Here is a 23,123-nt window from a genome sequence, read left to right as displayed (position 1 = left end):
CAGATTGTCTGCAGATTTCCACTCACACACACTGTTGACAATCTTTTTTTTTAGAAATCATGATTGAATTCATTATTTCATCCCACTTCTTAAGATTAGATACACAGCAGTGGCACCCCACAGTCAGACATCACAGGCAACCCCACATTGCCCTGTCACCTCTGTAAATCTCTTCTAATATCAAACAGATGTTGAATCCTAATGACTTGGCTAATTATTCCACTGAAATGGAATGTGTCCCATGACACATCGTTTACATGTCTGGTTGATTAATCCCAAATATGTAGATAAACCATTTTGTGCATGGATGCAGTCCATCGCTTGGTTCTGATTGCTCCACCTTAAATCCTTCAGTGCCTTCCTTTCTTTCTCTCACTCATTTCCCCCTGTTTTTTTTCTAAATAGCCCCCAATCCTGCCCCTTCATCCTTCTCCTCACCCCCATCTCTTTCCTCCTAACAAGCCCTTCTATCTCACCCATTCATCACCCTCTGTTATTTCCACTGTGTGTGTGTGTGTGTGTGTGTGTGTGTGTGTGTGTGTGTGTGTGTGTGTGTGTGTATCCATGGGGGTAGAGTTGGGGAGGGCGGGCCATTAGTTTGTTAGTTGGTTCTGCAGCTCATTGAGCTCATTGTACTCCAAAGGCCCTCTAGCCCAGCTGGACTCAACAAGAAGCCAGAACTCTCTTTCAAATCTCTCTCCTCCCTTCTCCCCTCCCCCTTTTCCCTCAGAAAGCCCCACCACCGCTCACCCCCAACCCCTCTACTCAGTAATCCCCAACTCACCCAAAAGAGATTTGTTTATAGATGTAAACTCAACTTACTGCCCAAATAGCTTGTTTATAGATAACATTTGTGTACTTAACTAAATTAACAGAAGAGCCTGCTTACCTCAAGGCACTGTTGACATCTTACTAATGGCTTGTTGTTCACAGTGGTGGTCTTCATCTCAGGGTGGAAAAAACAAATACACAGAGCCAACCTCTTAAAGATGATGAACTAATTAGGGCAGCATCTCATGTGTGGGTTAGTGCCCTAAAGGTCAGCTGTAATATAATTAGGAATTAGTATTAAATGCACTCTGGGTCATACGATAACAAGCGGCCATATTTGGAGGTGGTCTGAAAATTTTTTCACATGTGGCCTGATGTTTAGGATAGTGATTTCTAAATGCCATTTCTCCTCTTTCAGTCACACCCAATTGTACACAATCTACAACAAAACCCCAAAAACAGCTGATTCACCCATGCAGATCAAATTTGCCTTACTTTAATTTGTAATGCAAAGAAGATAAGTTAACCATGCCAATGCTCAAAGTGTTTATTCTGTTTAAACGTGGTGAGTTTCCTCATAGTGAAATGAAATGCGCGTAAGGAAGTGAAATCTGATGACAAAAGGTCACTCAAGATGCAACTGAGATGCATTCTGGACGATACTGCATTTAAACTTTACATTACGAGACTGAGGAGGTGGTTTCAGAGGCCGACACAAAAAATAAATGCTTCTTTAGGAAGATGACTTTGTGGCAAGCCGTGTTTACATGGCACATGGTGGACATCAAAACACCACTGGTATGTGAGGAAGGACGCCAATTCAGCTTCACATACAAATCACACATGTCAAAACACGGCCAGCTCAGACAACCTTCAGGCTGTGGAGTAGTAGAGTGTACCTATACCCTTACATCATCACAATACACACACAAGCATGTATACACACACAAACACACACACACTTAGTGGTGACCACTTGGCTGGACCAAAACAAAGCTTTTCGGCAGGCTTTGTTCTCAGCTGAACTCATCTTTGTAAAGGGGGCTCAGAGCTATGAGCTGGTTTCAAGAACTTTCAGACTTCTTCTTGGAGTGGGGGCTGAGCACTTTAAATATTAAATTTTTTGCAACCTTTTCAAGCACTTTCTGTAGCTTCTTTCTTTTAATTTTCTCGAGAGGGCTGTGTATTGGAAGCATTACTGTCTTTTTGATGTTTAATGCATTTCAATAGGCTCGCAGCTCATTAAAAACACATTAAACTAACTCCAGATTATGCTGTGATCACACTGTTACATCTCAAAGCTACAAAAATCATCTGAGAATATTTCTCTCCCATTGACAGATCTTTGAAGACGTGAATATCTTCAATGTAAACTACTTGGAACTGCTTTTGTTCCAACCATATGCTCTCATGCATTCAGTTTTAGCAGGACCTTCCCCAGAGGGCATCAAACCCTTACATCCGGCCACTAGAAGCAGTGAACTGTACAGAACAAACTGCAAAAAGCTGTTTCTTTCCCTGAAGTTTCAGCCAACTGTTTGCAGAGTGATCAGGCCACTGTGCATGCTGTTGCAATGCTCCTTACAGTCCCAGAGGTGTGACAACTTCACTCCCTAGCAGACCTGTGTGTGTGTGGGTGTGCTTTCTTGTAGTTGTATCTTTGTGAGGACCTAATGTCTTACCAGTGATGGTGGGAGAATGAGACCTTTACTGTCAGAGTCAACTTTGGCAATTTCTCCAGGCTTGGGTTTATAAGTTAGGTTGTGATTGGTTTATAATCTTAGGTGAACGTAAGGCTTGAGTTTATGGAAATATAATTTAGCTTTGACACTTTTGGTCCTTGCAAAGATAGGGAAACCAACATGTGTGTGTGTGTGTGTGTGTGTTTCATGTGAGTGGGACTGTCAGATATTCTCATGGCTCTGCTCTGCAGTGGAATTTTTCACACATCTACCTTTACCTTTGAAATCAAAGCCTTCGCTCCTCCTTGTCTGTCTCATAGGGCTAGGCTGTCTCCATACTGTCTTCTCTACCCATATGTTCAGCTCTCCTTTTTTCTGCCTGTGGTCGTTTTTATGCTTCTGATTGCCTTTTCTTGTGGGTGTTCATCTGCACATCCCTGTATTTGTCCACATTCTTTCTATTTCTTGTGATTTTTTTCACTTTCCTAACCTTAATTTGTTTTAGCTACAACCAATAGCTCCTCCTCTGCCTCCTCCATCTGATAACAGGCATATGATGTTGCACAGTCATTCTTTCATTTGATTATTTGATGAAGCATGAAAGAGTTTCATGAGCATCTCATAAAATATCAGGCTTATGGATAAAAGTTTAAATTGTATTAGGCTTAATTATTTTTGATAGCGAAGATGATATTATTTCAGCTACATAAACATTATAGTGATATCAGTGACAAACCCTCCTCTTCTCAGCAAAGAGGAGTCACTGTTAGTATTAACACTTGCTACTCCAACTTCATATAAAGAGGTTTTGTGGTTGTTTTCAGATACAATGAACACAGTTCACACATTAATTTAATATATGGGACTTTTATTTTTATCTGTATTCATAAAGATACGTTTGACAAAAATTACCTAAGTGCATTCATTTATGCAGCAGCATAAACAATTATATTAAAGTTGTCTGGAAAAGGCACAATCAAAATGTCCACCCTTTAACAACATCTTACAGTCATAAGTACCCACAAGTATTGTAAAACTGGAATCATGAAGCTAATTTTAAAGCTAAGAATGACAAACAAAAAATTGATATTATTTAAATTGCTTATGAAATACTACATTTCATCGAGTCTGGGGGCCCCTCGAGCAGTTTTCTGGACAGGGACTGGTGTAAACAGCTCTGGGCTGACTCTCAAAGGCGTGGGAGTGGCTAACAGCAGTGTTAGGTTTTAAATCCACACGTGGTTCGGGTCTTGGGCTTGTTTGGAACAGCAGACGCTGCTGGAAACTTCTGACCAACTCATGCCAGCGGATTGCCCACGTCTATCACCGCGGGGGCAGACGGGATCGGACGAAAGTTTTTGATAACTCAGCAAAATGCCCTCGTACCCTAAACTCAACCAGTTTGCTGACCTGGAAGAGATGATGTGCAAGGTAAACGAAAAGCGCAAAGAAAACGTTGAGCGGAGAGGGGGGCAAAAGTTGGCTAGGTCATTGGAGGGGTTAACGTTAGCTTAGCTAGCTGCGCTGCTAACTTTACGCCGTTTGCTCTCTTTATCTGTTCGTCTTTGTTTTTGTATTTTTTTTAGCTGATTCTGTTGCTGTGCTGTTGTAACTTCTTATTGTTAACCCAGGGCTTTATCGGGTTCTGGGGGGGTTATGTGATCTAAAAGTTAGCCCGGACACGAGGCTAACTTATCACAAAGTGAGGCTGGTGCTGCAAATGCATCGCAGCACGGGCCCATCAAACTGTCTACTTATCACCCAACTCGGTCATTTAGTCTTAGCTAAACTAGTGTAGTAATTTGCCACCACTGGTGACAAGCGGGTTGCAAGTAATATCGGTGGCTTGTTAAGGGTAGACAACGCCAATAAGTTGAATCAAAACACCACCGTAAACAACCAGGAGTTTTTGTGCTTGGAGCAACCAAAAGAGCAAAGAGCAACAGTTGTCAGAGAGGAAGAGTCACTGACTCTGTAACTTAAAGTAAGTAGTTTGAGTTTCACTGGTCTACATGTGGTGCATAGCGTCATACATACTATAAAAGTCGTGCTTGGCCATTTTCATCACAATAGAAGATACAAGTGTGTGTGTAGGATGCCAGGTTGAACTTTAGAGGTCTTGTGAGTGTGGATTTAAAAAGACAGGAAAGATTGTTGCTGGATTTTGATGCTGTTTATGTAAAAAATACAACAGTCAGCAACCTAGCCGTTGTCCCTCACTTCAAATGGCAGCAATGTAATGATAATTTTACGTTTAGCTAATTGTTGTGGCTAAACTATGAATAATAGTCCTATAAGTGGTCACTGAGATATCCCCTATTACTACAACACTGAATCAAGCATTACCACTTTGGTAAACAGAATAAAAACATAAAAGAGGTTGTGTCACATACACATTTTGCTGACTTAAATCCCATACAGTCAGCTCCATAACGTCTGTATTGCCAGTTATGGCTGGCTGGGGAAAAACCGTGTTTTGCATTTGTCAACTGTAACTTGAATCTGGAAACTGAAAAGAAGTACATATGTATAATTGCTGATCAATAGCACAACTGTACTTTTAATTGTTCTATGGTTTCTAAGTGAAATGTCAACAGATGTCAATAAATAGAAATTTGCAAGCACTGGACATGCCACAGAGATTTTGATGATATTGATAGTAATTGCAAAAGTTATGGCTAATATTGTGTTGTTGTCTGTTCTTTATACAGCAGTTACTCAATCTTGGCCTGAGGGAGCCAAACAGACCACTGCCACCCATCAGTCTGGCAATGAGAACACCAGGTTACATCGGTCAGCCACGTAGCAGCACATCATTTTCCCTCTCGTCTCTCTCCAACCTCCCCACTGATCCTTCAGACAATGTATTTCTGACCTCCAGCCAGTGGGGGCAGCAGTCAGAAAGCCCACTGCCCTCCCAGCTTGTTAATTCCTCCCAGTGGGGAAAGTCAGGCTTTCTTGCCCAGCGCTCAATCAGCATGGTAGAGACCAGCAGCACCACAGCGGCAAGTCTAGGCTGGCCCGGGACTGACGTAAAGTACTCCCAATGTGACATCAGTCCCACTGCACTGAACACTAGCTCCTCCTCATCAACTTCATCTGTTTCCACGTCCTCTTCCTCATCCCGTTATAAGACTGAACTGTGTCGATCTTTCACTGAGAACGGGTTGTGCAAGTATGGTGGGAAGTGCCAATTTGCCCACGGGCCAGAGGAGTTGCGGGATCTTAACAGGCATCCGAAATACAAAACTGAGCCGTGTCGCACATTTCACACCATCGGCTTCTGCCCCTACGGGATCCGCTGCCACTTTGTCCACAACAACGAGGAAGAAAAAAAGTATTCCTTCTCTCGTTCCTCCTCGTCCTCTTCCTCCTCCTCCAGCATTCCCCAGCAGCTGCCTTGCTCCTCCCGCACTCACAAACCTCCTCTTGTCAGACAGAGCTTCAGCTTTGCTGGGTTTCCCTCTGCTCCTCAGCAAGGCCTTCAGCACGCCCTTACCGCCACCTCTTCTTTCACACCTGCTCCCTCTGCATCTCCTCCTTCCTGCGCTGACATCACTGACCTCCTTTCTCATGCCTTCCTGGAGATGGACTCTGCCTTTGAGGCCTCTCCGGCCCATCAGTACCCACCCCCCGTGGGCCAGGCCACTGCAGCAGATTCCCGGTCTCCGTTCTTGCCTTCTCCAGACTCCGGCTGCTCTCCATGTGGGCTCTCGCCGACTGGCTCCCCTTCCTTGAGGCAGAGTCCCAGTGCCACTGGGGTCTTTTCGGGGCCACTGGGTGCCCGATCCCTGTCCTACACTTCTCTGTCAGACCAGGACCAAGACGGAGGCAGCTCTGCTAGCTCGCTCAGCGGCTCAGAATCCTGCAGTGGCATTAGCGAAAGCAATGGCAGGCGTCTGGCGGTATTCAGTCAGCTCTCTGTTCCTGAGGATGCTACTGGGTTCTGCCTTTAGGCTGCAGTGCTTGAACACAAACATACATATTTACATACATCCAGACAGACAGGACCCTGAACAGACCCTGAATGCTCGAGGATCAGTAATACAGCACACACACACACACATCCACACTCAAGCACACACAATGCTTTGACACACACATGCACATTCCCCTCTCACACACAGCCATTGGACCAACACCTCAGACTTTCTTTGCACCTGTGTGGCGTCAAAGGAAACAAAGACTTTTGTGACTGACTCAAAACGCTGACAGAGATTCGCCTGTTAGATTTTCGTGGTTAAAAAATGTGCGTAAGGGAAGCCACAGTGATGCTATTACTGAAAGGTGTGTTGCCATCAGAGTACATATCAAGATAGGAGTCTAATTGTTCTGAAAGTGTTTGATGCTTTATCAAAATAACATGTTGAGATGGCAGATTGCGAGAAAGATATTGTAATCACAGTGTGATTGGCCTCAGTGCCGTCTGTTGTTAAGTCCAACCACTCTTTTCATATTTACATTTTATCAGCGTCGTCTGAGTGATCTAAAGAATGTGATAAAGCCAAAGACATCTGTTTGTAGCTCAAACTCTTAAGTTATGGTAGGACAGACACACAGTGTGACTTGTGTTCAGGAGGTGTTGTCTTTCCATTAACTGTAATCAGTATTGTTTTGATAAGCTGGTGATTATTTTTTTTTTTTCCTCCTCGTAACTGTACAGTCTGAGGTTATGTTTAGATCACTGGCCTCAGACCTGAATGTTAAGTTTTTAAACAGCTAAAGTGCCTGTAGTGTTATTTAACAGGTCATGTTAGTGTTGAACCAACATTTGCTGGGTTGCAAGGAGAGATGTGAGGAGCGGTCTGAGTCTGTTTTTTTTTTTTTTTTTTTTTAGTCACATAAGCTAGTGTGAGTTCAGGTCTCTTTGTTGTTTACTACAAGTGTTGCTCTTCTCTTCTGTTGGCAAACTGCCACTGGTAAAATGCCAAATGACCAAATTTAACCTGTCTTACAAGAGGAGGAAAGGGGAGCCAAGTGGTCTTGATCATACTTCAAATCCTGTGTTCATGATATATCATTATCTGTATGACTTGCCAATAGGGTAAACAGGATATGGGAATTTTATGGGCTAGTCTACACTGAAAGTCAAAGGTGGACAAAAGCCTAAATGAGATGCCATCACATTATTTTGCATCTAAATTATATGGAAGCTGATACGATGTGAGCATAGCTTGGGTTTCAAGGTGCTAAGTTCAAGTTAAATGACTTCACAAAAGTCCTGTTTTTACCTCTGGCATATTTCTCTAAAAAACATTTGTGATGCTAATGTGTATTCTAGCTAATCTTAAACACAAACATTCCCAGGAGTGGGTTTTTTTGTTTCCCTTCCTTGTCCACAGGCAGCACTGGCATCACAGTTTTGATCAATTCTCATGTTTTTGCAACCACCCAATCATCCTCCATCTCTCTGTCATTCAGTATTAATTCTCCCTGTTACTGCTTTGTACTGTTAGGAATGTGAAGTGCAGTCACATCTATGTATACTGCGCTCCCAGGTCTGTTGCCTTACTGTACTAGACCCAGCATACTGTAGGTTTAGAGTATGTATGCTTAGTGTTTTAGAAATGTTACTGAGCTGTTTTGTGTGTTTATGATGTAGTTTGTTAGAAGAGCAGACACTGTGCTGTTAACTGGTCTATTTAAAATTGCCTTTTCATCAACATGTTTTAGGCCTGTTCAGTGTTTAAGGTGATAATCTTTAGTAAATTAATTTCTTTAATTTATTTTAATGTATTTATAGAGGACTTTGAGTTGTTAATGCTTGTATCAAGTTTAATATATTTGGGTTTCTTTTGCTTTTTTGTACTGGAAATAAAGTTTTGTTTTTTGTTTGTTTTTTTAAATAAATTGACTGCTTTAGTTGATTTTAGATTTTCACCTCTTCGGGGTTTTACTTTATCCTGTGAGGGTAGACACTTCTGGGAAACCTTGTTTTTAGGTGCTGATGCAGCAATGCAAAGGTTACAAGGCTTATGTGTCTTGCCTTCCCTGTAGAATATGCTGTTATAGTATTTTTTGCAGCAATGTTGTGATGTTTTAGATGCAAGCTGCAGGAAGGAAGGAAGCAGGAAACCAGTGAACTGTCATTTACGGTTTTCATTCTAGCTCACACCCCCCAGTGGCCCTGTGTTGTTGAGGTTAACTGTATCTGTATGTACACATAGTCAGAAGTGAAGGTAAAACTATTGCACCTCACCCTTAAGTTGCTATCTCAGACTAGGATCGTAGTCAGTGAGTAATGATAAGACACTGACGGACACTAGTTGAAGGTATAAGTGTAAACCATGTATCTCGAAAATGCTAGTTTTTCTGCTAGAAAAACTTGTTGCTTGGTGACAGTTTAAAAAAAAATATTTTAATCACAGGGATTTATGTAGGGAGTTGCAGGATTTTGTTTTAATTAGACACAGGTCTCAATCCATAAAGAAACATTTCATCCTTTAGTCTATCTGAAAATGTAAATAATCACCTCACAGATGAGATGCAATTTTCATTGGATCACTACATTCTAAAGAAAACCTTTAAAGAAAGCTTTTAGGTACTGTTTGAGTGTGGTTTTTGGTTTACACTCCATTTGTCCACAAGTTACACTCTTCAGAAGTGAAACACAACAGACCTTTATATTTCCAGGTGAAATTGCACCAGGGAGCAGGAAATTAATCACTGGATTCCTCCAGGATGCAGCCTCTGCTGATGATTGCTTCATAAATCAATAAGAAAATCTTACCAGTTGTTTATACCTTGAGGTTTTAGCATTTTTTCTACGTCTTCTGAATAAAAGCAGGAAGAAAAAGTGTGAAAAATAGAGTAGATGCAAACCATGGCCACTGCTGACTGATGTGAGAGCTTACAAAAGTTTACAAAAATAAGTCAGGGGCTCATCCACATTTCCTGATGGCAAATTTGCAAATTAAAATCAATTTAAGTATGTTTGTCAAGTCATGCCTGTCCCACCTGCTCTGCTGTAGGATAGCAGGACATTGGTGTACGTGTGTGTCTGTGTGGGTGTGTGTAGTCATGCCACTAAGATTTCATGTGGAGATAAGAAGTCTTTTGTTTGGGGTTTAATCTTACCAGTCCTGGGCTCCCCACCCATTTCCCTTCTCCCTCACTGCCTTAAATGACTCCATCCTTACTCTCTCATTTTCTTTCTCTCCTTTGCCCCAGTTACATCCCCTTACCTCTTCCTCCGTGGGACAAACTCTCCTGCATAGCAGCTGAGTGGTTTTCATCTGCTATAACTGAGACTTTTAGAGGCAGGACTTCATTAGCAGGATAAACCACTAAATGAACCTTGTCACGAAACAAAAAACAGGAAAAATCGACTCTTTCAAGACAAACCTACACAAAGTTAGTGTTTCCATTTTCAGTGCCCCACAAAAAAAGAAGAAAAAGAAGGAAAAACTGACAGGGCATGGTAGACCTTCCAAGAATCTGTCTTTCATGCACACACTCACAAGAGCCCTTATCTTGTCTCTGTTAACATGAGATGGGCTGGCTGTCTGGGAGTGATTAGTGGCTGTGAAGGGGTTAAAGGCATGTGTGTGCTTGTATGGTGTGTGTGTTGTATTGTGTCTGATAGACATTCTCCCACACTCTCGCCCTGTGGGACATAGGAAAGGCAGGCAGATGGCTGTATTCAGGTCCACCGTGGGTCAACATATGGCCCCAAGAGACAAAGTTTGTGTTTGTGTGTGTGAGAATCTCACTCTTAACTATGCATGAGTGGAGGAAGTTGAATAGGTAGGTGAGAAGGGAAAAAAGGTAATAGTGCAGGCGGAAAAAGAAAGCTGTGAAAAAAAAAGCTGTGAGATTAAGACGGGATGGAGACAATTTGAGAGGATGGGAGTGGGTGGCATCCTGTGAGATCATGCAGGTTGGTAAATACAGCAACATCTGCAGATTTGTAAGGATGCTGTGAGAAAAATAAAACCAACCTTTTTAGGTTGAGTTTGTAAAGTGCAATTCATTTAGGAATAAAAGTACATAAGATTAAGAAGAAAACTGAAAAACTAGCTTGGTCACAGCTTTCTTTATGAACTGTTTTCTCTTGTTGATGTAACACATACAATTTTTTGTAAACTAGCTGGCAAGTCAAGAATGAGCTAGCAGCTAACATAGCCATTCTGTCAGCTAACCACTAATGTTAATGCTAGCTGAATCAACTTAAAGATAGGCTGCTGTGAGTTAACCAAGCTAAATGCTACTTAACTGCTAAACAAAAATAAAATATGAAATTACTATTTCACTACAGCATCCTTCCATTAGCACCCACATAGCATTAGTATATTGATCCTTACGAGTAACACACTTTTTTGGACATGTGGGTGTTGCATATACTGCTGTACAAACTGATCAGTCTACTAATAAACTTACATTGTTTTGAACTTAAGAATTTGATTTTAATGTTTTGGCTACAACCAAACTGTCATGGTTGAACAGTGATGTTACATTACAACTGGTGGTTTCCAACAAACTAAAGTAAACTTAAGTAGTGCTTTCACGAAACCTAACTCAGATCAATAGTCTCTGTCAGATTCTCACACTACAAAAGATCTCAGCCAGTCTTATGTGGACAGTGTTACTGAATTGTAGCCAGTCATCAATTTGAGAGAATGAATGCTGGTTTAACTCACACACCCCCAACACATCTTTTCTTTCTTCTTGCCCGTCCTACCCTCCTCCTCCTACTTTTCCTCCTCCTCTGCTCTCCTCCCTCCCTCTATTCACCGGTCCTCTTTGTGAGCGTCTTGGAGACATTGTGATGCAGGGTAGAGCAGGAGGAAGGGGAGCGAAGTCGTGTAGAGCAGCACAAAACAGCTGTTGCTGAACCCTCACCATCATCCCTCAGTTTCACTGTCCCGAGTCTCGACATTCCCTCACTTAATACTGTTTTTGAGACTTTCAGCTACAGGTACTAGAAACTAACACCATCATCCATTCTCCCCCACTGTAACACCTCTTGCAACTTTCTCTTCCCATACTACGCTCCGCCCCCAACCCTAATACACTTCTCTTTTCTACCTTTCATTTCCCTCCAGCCTCCTGTAGAGGCTCTTCATTCTCTCCATCTCATTTTCCTCTTGCCCACTCTCTCAATCTCCTCCTCCACCAACTTTCTATACCCCTCCCAGGCTTTCTCTCTAATCCCTCTTTCTAATTTTTTTCTTCTTCTTTGCATAGAGGATTTGGGCTAAGTGTTTAATGGGTTGCAACAAATGGGCAAAAGACTGGGCTATGGTCAGGTGCTGCACATTTATGCAGGCGCCTAACTAAATTTTCTTTGCTGTTTTCTTCTTTTACAGCCTTTGTACATTTGTATAGAAGTTCCATAAACCACACATCTTGATCTCACCTACAATGCACTATGCAGATGAACAATGGTAGAGAGGCAGTCCTCTTATAACTGGAGACCTTATCTAACTTTTCTTGAACTCTGAAGCTCATTCAAGTACTCTTGTCTTGAGGGCCTCCATATTGAAATAAGGACACAACCCAGTTTGAGTACTAACCCAAAATTTGACAACAGATTAAAGGGGTACACTTCCATGAAGTTGGGGGACTTGATAGATTTTCAAAAAGTAATCAAAACTGAGGCAGCAGAGGCTGAGGTATCCAGGCTTTCAGTCCCCTGCATGATGCAACAAGCTTTGCACACCTGGATTTGGGGATTTTCTGCTATTCACCTCTGCAGATCCTCTCAAGCTCTCTCACATTAATTGGGACTGTTGGTGGACAGCTATTACAGGTCTCTCAAGAGATATTTGATTGGGTTCAAGTCAGGGCTCTGGCTGGACCTCTAAGGACATTCACAGCTATGTCCTAAGCCACTCCTGGTTGTCTTGGCTAACTGCTTACTGGATCATTGTCCTGTTGGAAGGTGAACCTCTGGCCTAGTCTTAAGTCCTGAGTGCTCTGGACCAGATTTTCATTAAGGTTATCTCTGAATGAACAGATAAATCTTGGTTTTGTCAGACCAGTTAAGTTTTTTTTTTTTTTTTTTTTTTTGATGAGCGAAAGTCTAGATTTTAAGAAATTAATTAAATTTTAAATTAGATTTTAATAAAGCTCCCTTGAGAGCCACAGAGGCCATCGCACAACTGTTTTCACAGGCCGATTAGAACTCTGCATGATGAGGAAACTCTTCATGTGTAAAATTGGAGGAACCTCGTTAAGATGCAGTCCAAATCATTCTCTCTTTCTCATTCCACTATTTTATGTGAACCTTTTAAGCTTGGTGCTGGGATTTCTGAACAAATATGGTTGAGTTGGGTGGCTATTGTTTCAACGTTGGCAGAAAACTAAGACCTTTTTAACTGATGTGTTAATACTATTTAAGTACTGTATAAAATGAAACTTTGAAATGTTTATCATTACCATTACTGCAGTGAACCTTTGCCAGTGCTTTCTAGAATATCTGCCTGTTCATCATCTACTGTTTTTTAAACAGATAGTATGCCTAGATGTATGCAGTATTGCCTAAACTTCATTGTCCATATATGTGCATGAAGTGATTTAAGTTGGTTGGCTAGTGAGCATGATTTTCTCCCACACAGGGGGAGAAATACAACTTCCATGTTGTGTGTCATATAGACAGGAATAACACAATAGCATCCATATCAGTTTGGGTGAGAGACACCTAGAGAGCACATTAAATTCAAGTTGAATGTAAAGACTTTTATTGTGTAAAATTATTACACTGATGGCAGTGGAATACTGGTAACACAGTCAGGGATACTTTGTCAGAAAAAAATAAAAGCAGAGTGAGCACCATACAACAGCAATAATGTTAATGCAGTGTCATACCAAAACTATAATGAAAATCCAGAGAGCTAAGACCCAAAGTGTAAAATATTGTACAAAATCTGATGATGGATTTGACTGAACCTGGCTAAGCTCATTGTGAATGCTAACTTAGAACTAAGGTTGACCATGCTTTTCTTCAAAATTACAGTTTAGCCAGCTGGGACAGAACTTTGTTTTTCATAGCACTGTACAGCCAGGTTTGTTCAACTATGGGTTCTCCTCTCTCCCACACAAACAGTGGGAGTACAAACTAGAGATTAGAGAGAGCAGGTGACACTGGACATAATTTGGCAATATGGTAAACTGGCAGAGCAATGGACATGAAAATAATGACAGCTTTATGTGTCCCTCAAGTGGCACAAATAGGCAACTACATCAACAAGACCAAAGAGGTAAATTTCCATATCACTGTGTTCATCACATTGTATTTTCTTCTTCAAAAGGCCTTGCTGCTGTGGTGTTTTTTTTCCATTTTTATTCCATTTGCTGAAAATGGTATGTCAATAAAATAAAATAAATAAAACAAACAGCACATACTTAACGGCCATGTAGTTTCAAGCCGTTTTAGGACTCATATTTGAGGAGAGCCTTGTACAAAGCAAGTTGTCATTAGTAAATGTAACCCAGAAATCCATGTAAACTGATTTCAAAGCCTTACAACATGACAGTTGCACAGCAGGAAGCTATTCAATATAATACCTTACCATATCAGTGCTGTACAAAGGACAAAAACAAGTGTACATCTTGGTACAAAAAATAAACTGTAAACCCAGTTTGAGTGGTCAGCTCTGAAATGACACATCACTGCAGATGAAGAGAGTGATGCTTACTAAGTAGCTTCCTTCCACTTTAATTTGTAGAAAAGCTGGGCCTACAAACCATTGTCATATCTACATTGCACCATTTAACTGAAATTTGCTGTACCAATGACTCATTCTGGATTTGAATTTTGCCTTCAAATTAACTGAAATTTAAATGACTACCAGCATACATGAAGCACCCAGCACCTAAAGGCAATCTGCTACAAGGCAGAGCAAAGCACCAGGTGCTGGTTACAGAGAAACAAGTCAGTAAATAATGAATCTGAATTGTCTATGATTTGGATGGATGCTGAAAGACGGTGATATGGCAAGTGACAATCATCTAAAGTGATGTCCTAGCCTAGATTCTAGTGATTGTTCTGTTGTATGTTTTTTTTTCATTTCCAATTATTTATTAGTAAGCACTTTGTCTGACTCAATATTTCAACACATTACAAAGAATATTAAATTACATTGCCATAAACAGCACATTCAATTTCACACTATTGTATTCACAGCCACTGACAATATTTCTTTTCAAAGCTTGGCCAAAAGGGGTCAATCGGGGCCAGGCTTCTGTTATTTAGTTCAAACTAAAGTTGAGAACACTACACATTATTTAGCTTGAGTGGGAAATAACCTCCATCAAAATCAAGATGCAAAAGGAGTAACACAAATCTGTTCTGTATCAGAGTACCATGAGTAAAAGGTAAGCTCTGGCTAACCCTGTTTGCCCCATTAGGGGTACCAGGTCATCAGCAGAACCTTGCTAGTCCTGTTTGCCCCAACTGTGAAAATCAGAGGGTGGTGTTTGATTCCCTCTATGGTTGGACTGTTCAGTGGGAGAACAAGAACTGGTATCCTCTCTTTAGGATTAACAGAACCCCACAGGGCCCTGTTCACCAGCATCAGGGTGGCAAAGAGGATCAGGTCACAATTTCTGGATCACCACCTGGAACTTACCTGGCAAGACAAAATAAAAGGAAGTGAAACATTTGTTTGGATGTTACTCAAGGATACCTTACTTGAGTAACAGCAGTTTGGCTGCTATTGGTAGCCAGTGAGCATGTTATGTTACCTTACTCTTTCTTATAGTGAAGAGAATTGTGGATTAGCATACTGATAGTACTCACAGGATGGCATGACAGAGACCTCGGCTGTCACCACACTGTCCAGACCTAGGTTAGACAGAGCTCCTCTCACCATGCCACATGAAAAGGCGAGGTACTAAGAGAAAACACACACACACATACAAATTGGCCACAGCTCTACTGTGACTGAATCTGATTTCTTTGGCTGTTAACCAAAAAACAAAGCCTTAAGGGCCCATTTCTGATTTGACAGTTGGTCCCCAGGTGAAAGCAGTAGGATTGTTCCTTTGAGTGTGCTTTTGAGAAAGAGAGAAAGGGTGTGTCCTGACCTTAGGAGCCTGATCCAGGTACTGTTTTCCACTGGAGAGCTGGGTCAGCAGAGCAAACTTGTTGTCCTGTAGAACATAGGTACCCTGTGGAGGAAAAAAAACAGAGGTATGGTAGCAACAAACTATAAGAACACATTATAATATGCATGAATATTTTCAGTACTTAATTTACCAGAAACATTTCCTATAATTAAAGGTGGGTTTAAAGGTTCCCAGTGGAGTTTTTGACTTCTATTAGCACTGGCTTTGCAAAGATTTTATGAGGAAGGAGATGCACTCAACACATTTGTTAGACCTCAAGGATACATGCTCTGAAAATGGAAAATCTCAATGGCCGATTAAATAACTGTAGTAGATCCACAGCCCTCTAAACACTCTATATACACATACACCAAAAGTGTGGTAAGCCTTGGAAATTACTTTTTTTGTTCTCTTGCCAGGAGTCCACATATTATTTCTCTACAGTTTCATTTTACCTGATGGTTTGTTCTGAGGTTGTCAACCTGCCTCCTGAACACCTTTGTCCAGAAGTCTTTACAGATGAACTTCATAATATCCAGTTCATCCTTAAAGCTGGGAGAGTCCCTGGTCAACCTGGACATAATAAACATCAGCCTAGATATTTGTGCATGTCACACAGCATTTACTGTTGTTCATACAGTATGTTTGTGCTCATCTACCTCTCAATGAGTCCTTGTCCCACCCTGAAGCCCATGCCTTCCAGGACAGAAACACAGACGGCTCTGTCCTGAAAAGAAGAAATCCATGTGGTTTATTTGCTCGGTGGACAGGAGCTGACTTTAAATGGGTTTAAGTATGGCGTGTCCCGTAAACTGCTGTATTGTGTGCGACATTATACTTTCTTCTGTGTATTGTGTGTGATTATGTTGATGGATTTGTGCCTTTACTGTACACACCTTGCTGTCCATCTCTCCTTTACTGGACTGCTGCTCCTTGTAAACATGGGACACGATCTCCATATGGAGAAATTCAAACAGGGACTCGTCTGCCATTCCTGACGAACACACAAACGTCATTACACAGCCCGACACAAAACTAAAACTAAAACAGTTTTATTTTATCTGCTTCAAAACACAACATCTGGAGTATATGTGAAAAGCCTATGCCGCAGCTTAGCAGTAGCCACATAGTTAGCATCAGTTAGCTAGTGTTCTTTGCTAACACTGTCCAGGCTGATAACTGTTTTTTCTTTTTCTATCCCGGCATATGAGAGAATGGGGGAAATGAATGCACATGTGCATGTCATACTTAGAGTTAATCTAAGTAAATTCAACAGAATGAACAGCTAAATCTACTATACCTGTCAAATTATCGTGCACGAAGTAAATACGAGCCCGAGTCGTAGGTCGCGCTCGATATCAACGCTGGGACGCTCCTCTAGGCGGAGTTAGCCCCGAAAAGAACGTGAAAGAGAACCAGGTGGCGATGGGTTACATGCCCCACTACATCTACGGCACATGCGGACAACACACACAAGAAGTAACAAAGCACACTGTTCACAAGCGGAAGGCACCAATAAATATCGTATGCTCATGCAGTAGTTCCTCTGAAACCAATTTAAAAAGTGCGTTTTATTTCGGCGTACGCCGGTATGAATTATAAACACATCTTGATTATACGGAGTTGGCACGTCTTCCAATCACGGTATGAAACGTCACTTATGACGTGCGGCTGGAAAACAAGCGACTTCCTTAGTGCTCATGTGATTTGTATTTTTTGATTTTAGAGTTTCACCCAAGAAGGTTTGGCACTTTCTGGATTCATTTGAGTGTGTATTTAGACTTTGAGCGTTCAGCTATCATTACACTGTAATTTCTCTGAGTTGGTGACATTATTACAGCTATTTAGCTTCATTAATCATCCATACTAGCTTTCAGTGTTGCTAACGACGTTTCGTGTGTTTGTGTGTATGCAGTAATGTCCAGCAGGTACCAGATAGTGGTGCAGGGCGAGGCGTCTGAGACAGACTCTGACGATGAAGTCTACATCACCTCCCTGTCCGCTCCACAAACGGCCTCAGTCGGAGCCACGGTGCGTGCGTATGTTCATGAACACCAAGCCTTGTCTAGACTTCTCCTGTCACTAACCCTTTTTTGTCTCGTATCTTGGATGTTGTCAGGTTCCTGGGGAGGCGTCGGAAACAGACAGTGAGGGTGAAGAGGCGGAGCAGGCGCACCGAGCCTCCTCAGTGAGCCAGGGGAGCGCCCAGATACTCAGGAGAGACCTTCCGCCTCTTATCGTAGTCAGAGACCATCCTGATATACAGTCTATAGTGGAAGACCGGCCAAGTCCCACACACAGGCCACATGGTGAGTCCGCTTCAAAGGTCCGCTTATTAACTTTATCATCTCTTTGAGATGCAGTTGACATCTCTGAAAGAGCTACTAAGTTTAAAACTGAACTTGTCATATTAAAATATAAAAAGTATAGAAAAATCCAGCTCTTCTTAAGATCATATATCACAAATTGGTAGTTGTAGTTGCAATTCTAAATGATAAATTTTTAAACCGTTAATTACAGTTTATTCTCAGGCAACTCAGTGTTTGGCATTTTTTCAATTTCATTTCATCAATATGTCATCATGACTAATAGTTATTTCTCTGATTTCCAGGTGAAACCCTTCTACAGCAGAAGCTGCAGGAGTCTAACAGCCGGCTATATCATAACGTGGGACAGACACTACGGCACGTTTATGGAAGTGCAACCAGGGAGGTATGCTGTTGTGTTTGACACAGAACACTCATACATACATACATACATACATATATATGTGTGTGTGTGTGTGTGTGTGTGTGTGTATGTGTATATATATGTACAGACACACACACACACAATTTAAGTCCCCTGAAAATACCCTTCATACTACGTCATTACCACAGAGGCCACTGCACTTATTCTCTGAACTGAATTAGAATATTTTAACACAAAACATATAGCTTAATACAAGAAAAGCAACAGTCCAGACAAAGATACTTTAATGCAAACCTGTATTAAATTCAACATCTAAGCTGGCTATGACAAAGTCAGTGTACACTATACTGTGAGAAGCATAACCTTAGAATCAATTAGTAGTGACAAACCAGTCACAAAAAGGTGCATCTTACGTGGCTGTGATTTAAAATTATGTGAAGCTGAATAGAACTGAAAAATGTATGTATGAAATGATTATTGTTTGATTGCACACAGTAGACAGTGAGAATGATACCTTTGTCTCTTGTAACTCAGCCGGTTTCTGATTCTTCTGAATTGCAACAATAACTGACTTCACATCAGTAGTTTTGCGTTTCAATTTTCTATTGTTTGACTGTTTTTGTGAAAGGTGCGCGGTGCAACAGCTCAGCTGAATGCGTCGCAGAGCGCCATCATCAACGCTTCGCACAGCATCAGATTAATTCTGGATGACCTGAAGGCTGTGTCTGAGAAGATTGACATTATCACCAGCTGTCAAATACTACCTGACATTAACATCAGTAATCCAAATAATTATACTTCTCCTGTACCATAAAGAAACTAATCAGTACATATATTTAAAATAAACTTATTATTATGATATTTTAATATCATTATAGGTGTATTCTCAGTGAATGAGACAGAACTCAAGCTATAAAAAACAGAATGTTGACTTAAATAATTACAAACAACGCCTATGCATATGAACAAATACTTATATTTAACAGTCATATACTGTACATATACTTTCTGTATATGTAGTTAATGTCTCTTCATGCCTCTGGAGCTCTGAGGATATTTGATTCAAGGAAAAAAACACATGTTCTGTCATTACATTTTGGTGTACATTTTATGTAGGAATTTACTGATAATATCCAATTTCTTTTGTGCAGTATTTTGTAAATATGAATTTAATTCAGCATAATATCTTAACCCACTGGGATGATTTTTACATGGCATATCATTTTCTATCTTGCTTTCTATCTCTCTGTCTTTTTTCCCATGTGTGTTAAAATTGTAAAATGAGAGTAACTCAGTAATATAAATCGACACATTGCCCTGATTGTGCAGTTCTTTGAATAAAAGTAAAGGTTGTAGCAATGGCAACAGTTTTCTCACTTTAAATTTATTGCTTATAAATATAAATCTGTAAATGTAACAAAAAAACAAAACAGCAGAAAACAGGTACATACAGTATAAAAATAATGATTCATGATTGTGTCAATGTCACAATTTACAGTAAATGATTTTACATTGTAAACATATTTTGCAAACCTGACTGAAGCTGTAAAGAAAACAAACACTCAGACACAATTGACAAATACTTGTCACTTTCACTCACAGAACTCAGTTCAACAATTTGCCCAGTGTTGATCAGACATTTACCAGCTCACAGAAAAAGACTTTAACTTTGAGGTAAACTAGTCATAGTTACAAACACAACTACAAAGGTCAGTCAAGTCAGACTGAATACCAGTAATTTATCCTCAACACTAACAACATCAGAGAATGCTACTGTTGGTATAGGCTTGTCTTTGTATTGTACTGTTTTATTAGTAAAACACACTGCTGTGTTCAAAGCACCCTGTCCCTTCCTTCTGTCTGTCCTTCCATCCATACATAAGCTTTACCATAAATACACATATGACTCTGTATTTGGACATATCAAACAGGCGTGTAGATATACACTAGTACCACTACCAGCAGGTTGAGAACTGTGCTCACAATACCCACGAGGCCAAGCATGTCGTCGAAGTCCACCTTGCATCGGGCATCAGATTCAGGAGGCACGCTTACAGGCTCAGCCAACTGAAAGAAAGAGAGAGAGGTGTACAATGTGCAGCCAGTGTGTTCGTAGTTCATAGTCATGCACTCAGAGCAGGAAGTATCAGATTAACTGTAGTGTCTTGACATGTTTCAGCCACCTGATGGCGCCAATGATGCACACAGAACACAGAACTGCTTTTTTCTTGGTGTCTTCTCTGTAAACCTATGCTGTTCTACTCTGTTCTATTCCATCAATTGTATATTAGTCCATAACTGTGCACGTAGTATTTGTTAAATTGGAAATATGTCTAATATCTGTGTCATGTCCAGTGTAATGTATAAGTTATTAATTTAATTTAAGTTTAACTAATTTTTAGACACATGATAGCAAAAGTTATTCTATTCTCTTCTATTCTACTCTGGTCCTCTATTGGCACCTACACAGTATATTTACACACTTTAACCACTACATACGTGTGTGCAATATGCTGCATGTATTACATCTGTATTCTATAATATACAGCACAAGTTATGCTTAATTTTATTTATAGGCAGGGAGAGATAGTGAGAGATATTCTATCACATTGCATACTATTTTACAATTCTACTTTGTCCTATTTTGTTCCATCATTTGCAGTAACATCAATATATGCTGTGATATACAGTATGTGTGTGTCTAATGTAATATATAAGTTATGTTTAATTTATTTATGAACATGCTAGAGATATTTTATTCTATTTAATTCTATCTTCTCTGTCTAATATTGTAGTACAGTGGTATATAGTGTTGAAAAACATACCAACCACCATATATTTTGCCAGGAAGATAAAAAAAAAAAAAAAGATCTTTGGTGAGATGAAGAAGGTTTCTCTGAAATTTACCTCCCTGCTGTTTCTCTTCCCTCTCACTTCTGTTGGTGTGATGGGTTCCATTTCTCACCCTTGAAACTCACTCAGAGCGCAGTAAAAGCTACTTCGACCTTAATCCCGTCCGATCCCAAAGCAAATAGATCCAAATATTCACAGGGATGACGACTGGCAGGCACCACCGGTAACTCTCTGAGTTTTAAGTCCTCTTTATCCTCTTCTCCCAGGGCTCCGGAGATCCACAGGTCTGTGATAAATGAGAGAATAAAGGGGACGCTGTTTGGTTTGGCTGTGTGTCTAATGGCATAGACTGTCACACAAGGCCAAGAAGCTGCTCAGCTGCCCAGAGACTATTTTTGTGTTGGGTTGTATATAGTTGGTTCGTAGCTGCCTCTGTGTGTGTCCAGTGGGTAATGTTACCGAGGGAGTGAGGAGGCCTCAAATACTTTGTGGTGACGTCACTAACGCCTCTTATTTGCATGTACGTGTGTGTCTATCCCAATTATTGCTGTGTCTTTAAGTGTGATTGATAAGATTTGCCACTTTTTATCTGTGTTCGTGGAGACAATGTGAAAACCCTTTATGTAGATAAAGAAAATTTTGATTGTATGTAAAACTACCACTGTTTCACATTACCTTTCATCATTCAGCTTAAAAATATCAAGCTAAAATGAACAGATACAAACCACACACAGTGCAGTGCTAATTCACATCCATCATGTTTACAGCAGACAGAGGAGCAGAGAGTTTGGCATTGGACAGCATTGATAATAGAGATCCACTGAGGCTTCATTATAGCCGATGCTGAGGGGCAGAGGTGAAGTTGTAGTTAGGGTCATAGTGAAGCTTCTGGCCATTTGTCATCTAATACCACTGGGTTAGTCCATGCAAATGATCATTTAGAAAACATCATCTTTAGGTTCAGGAAAAAATAGTCAAAACTGCAAGATATAATGACTAATGCTGCTCAATAGTAATAAAAATAATTATAAAAACTAAAAACAACAATAAAAAAAGGCTAAATTGTAAGTCTGCTCTCTGTAATCATTTGGAACACAAGATTCATATGCTCTGCTGTAACGCACATCCTACCAAATGATGAGATATCTCTGCAGATATTGTTGAATCCTCCAAAACACCTCTCTAAGTCAGTCTCAATAAAAACTAAACATTATAACCTTAATGACTAGGATTTTTGGAAGAGCTGTTGTGTTGCACTGAATTAGTTTTAGCTAGGTGTACATAATAAAGTGGCAATTGGGTGTATATACAGTATATATATATAATATGTACACCTATGTGTATGTAATAACATTATCTCTCGCTTATCTTCCCTCTGTCTGTCATGTTTTCAAACCTTGACTAAAATGTTCAGAATTAGTGGAATAAGAATTCCTGTTCCTGTATGTATATATGGTCAGGGATCACCCTGGTCTTTGGCTGGAACAGAGGTAGCAGACCGTAGGGGGAGTAGAAGAGGTGGTTAATAAATTGATCAGGGACTCTCCTGGGATACAGATAACATGAGTGTAATGAGACTCGAGAGACACAAGAAACAGCAATCTTCATTTGAGGGACCAGTTTTTAAGCTAAAGAAGCATTTCTTGTATCCCCAGATATCTATTATTTCTCTTTCCAGTCTGTGTGTGTGTGTTTGTGTGCATCCCTCAGTCCCAGCTGTGCTGACTGAGCTCCATGCTGGAAGGCTGCATAAGTGATAAGTAATTTGAAAGGAAGGCTAATGCTGAGAAGACCATCATGACTGAAACATCAATTTAATCAATGTTAAAGAGAAACAACACCATGCCAGTGACAGTGGTAATGATAGTGGTGATAATGACTTCCAATCACTACATTCTATGTTAAACACATTATACTGATGTACAATGTTACTTACTGTAATCTGTTCCCTGTTTACTGTGCCTTTATTTTAAGGTTAGTGATACAATGTGGAGTAACGCTGGCAAATTAAACTGATACATTGTCATGAGACTAGTTTCCTGATCTCTCCCAGTAGGAATGTGATGTAGATGACTT

At 40.5% G+C, this 23,123-nt stretch overlaps 3 protein-coding genes across 5 annotated transcripts; 2 read left to right on the top strand and 1 right to left on the bottom strand.

The window, feature by feature from the left end:
* The first annotated feature begins 3,329 nt into the window (after positions 1 to 3,329).
* zgc:114130 (uncharacterized protein LOC570332 homolog) lies at positions 3,330 to 8,325 on the top strand. The gene is made up of 2 exons (XM_018684397.2): positions 3,330 to 3,884; positions 5,165 to 8,325. Exons 1-2 carry the CDS (start codon positions 3,828 to 3,830, stop codon positions 6,407 to 6,409), a joined length of 1,302 nt encoding a protein of 433 aa, XP_018539913.1. The 5' UTR covers positions 3,330 to 3,827; the 3' UTR covers positions 6,410 to 8,325.
* A 4,787-nt stretch (positions 8,326 to 13,112) lies between these two features.
* On the bottom strand, positions 13,113 to 17,585 carry trappc6bl (trafficking protein particle complex subunit 6B, like). Of its 2 annotated transcripts, XM_018684382.2 has the most exons (8): positions 17,436 to 17,565; positions 16,804 to 16,951; positions 16,400 to 16,497; positions 16,163 to 16,230; positions 15,959 to 16,076; positions 15,483 to 15,566; positions 15,196 to 15,289; positions 13,113 to 15,025 (listed from the first exon to the last, which is right to left on the bottom strand). In XM_018684382.2, the coding sequence occupies exons 3-8, from the start codon at positions 16,493 to 16,495 to the stop codon at positions 14,994 to 14,996; spliced, it is 492 nt and encodes a 163-aa protein (XP_018539898.1). In that variant the 5' UTR covers positions 16,496 to 16,497; positions 16,804 to 16,951; positions 17,436 to 17,565; the 3' UTR covers positions 13,113 to 14,993. The 2 variants fall into 2 exon arrangements, with proteins under 2 accessions (XP_018539898.1, XP_050921354.1); XM_051065397.1 differs by lacking the exon at positions 16,804 to 16,951 and having other exon boundaries at positions 17,436 to 17,585.
* On the top strand, positions 17,131 to 19,559 carry bloc1s3 (biogenesis of lysosomal organelles complex-1, subunit 3). Of its 2 annotated transcripts, none has more exons than XM_018684380.2 (5): positions 17,131 to 17,245; positions 17,419 to 17,534; positions 17,623 to 17,812; positions 18,115 to 18,215; positions 18,823 to 19,559. In XM_018684380.2, the coding sequence occupies exons 2-5, from the start codon at positions 17,421 to 17,423 to the stop codon at positions 19,006 to 19,008; spliced, it is 591 nt and encodes a 196-aa protein (XP_018539896.1). In that variant the 5' UTR covers positions 17,131 to 17,245; positions 17,419 to 17,420; the 3' UTR covers positions 19,009 to 19,559. The 2 variants fall into 2 exon arrangements, with proteins under 2 accessions (XP_018539896.1, XP_018539897.1); XM_018684381.2 differs by having other exon boundaries at positions 17,153 to 17,271.
* The last annotated feature ends 3,564 nt before the right edge of the window (positions 19,560 to 23,123 follow it).

The sequence above is a fragment of the Lates calcarifer genome, linkage group LG21 (assembly GCF_001640805.2).
Source record: "Lates calcarifer isolate ASB-BC8 linkage group LG21, TLL_Latcal_v3, whole genome shotgun sequence".
Taxonomy (NCBI): Eukaryota; Metazoa; Chordata; class Actinopteri; family Centropomidae; genus Lates; species Lates calcarifer.
The sequence above is the reverse complement of the archived record's forward strand: the minus strand, read 5'-3'. Positions and strand labels throughout refer to the sequence as shown.

Bases quoted from the DNA above. Each gene is read 5' to 3' on its own strand.
- zgc:114130 (XM_018684397.2), top strand. From the start codon at position 3,828: ATGCCCTCGTACCCTAAACTCAACCAGTTTGCTGACCTGGAAGAGATG. The intron at 3,885-5,164 runs GTAAACGAAAAG...TTCTTTATACAG, and splicing joins TGGAAGAGATGATGTGCAAG to CAGTTACTCAATCTTGGCCT.
- trappc6bl (XM_051065397.1), bottom strand. From the start codon at position 16,495: ATGGCAGACGAGTCCCTGTTTGAATTTCTCCATATGGAGATCGTGTCC. The intron at 16,231-16,399 runs GTGTGTACAGTA...TCTTCTTTTCAG, and splicing joins AAGGAGAGATGGACAGCAAG to GACAGAGCCGTCTGTGTTTC. The intron at 15,290-15,482 runs GTCAGGACACAC...GTTTTCTCTTAG, and splicing joins ACCTGGATCAGGCTCCTAAG to TACCTCGCCTTTTCATGTGG.
- bloc1s3 (XM_018684380.2), top strand. From the start codon at position 17,421: ATGTCCAGCAGGTACCAGATAGTGGTGCAGGGCGAGGCGTCTGAGACA. The intron at 17,535-17,622 runs GTGCGTGCGTAT...GGATGTTGTCAG, and splicing joins CGGCCTCAGTCGGAGCCACG to GTTCCTGGGGAGGCGTCGGA. The intron at 17,813-18,114 runs GTGAGTCCGCTT...TCTGATTTCCAG, and splicing joins TCCCACACACAGGCCACATG to GTGAAACCCTTCTACAGCAG.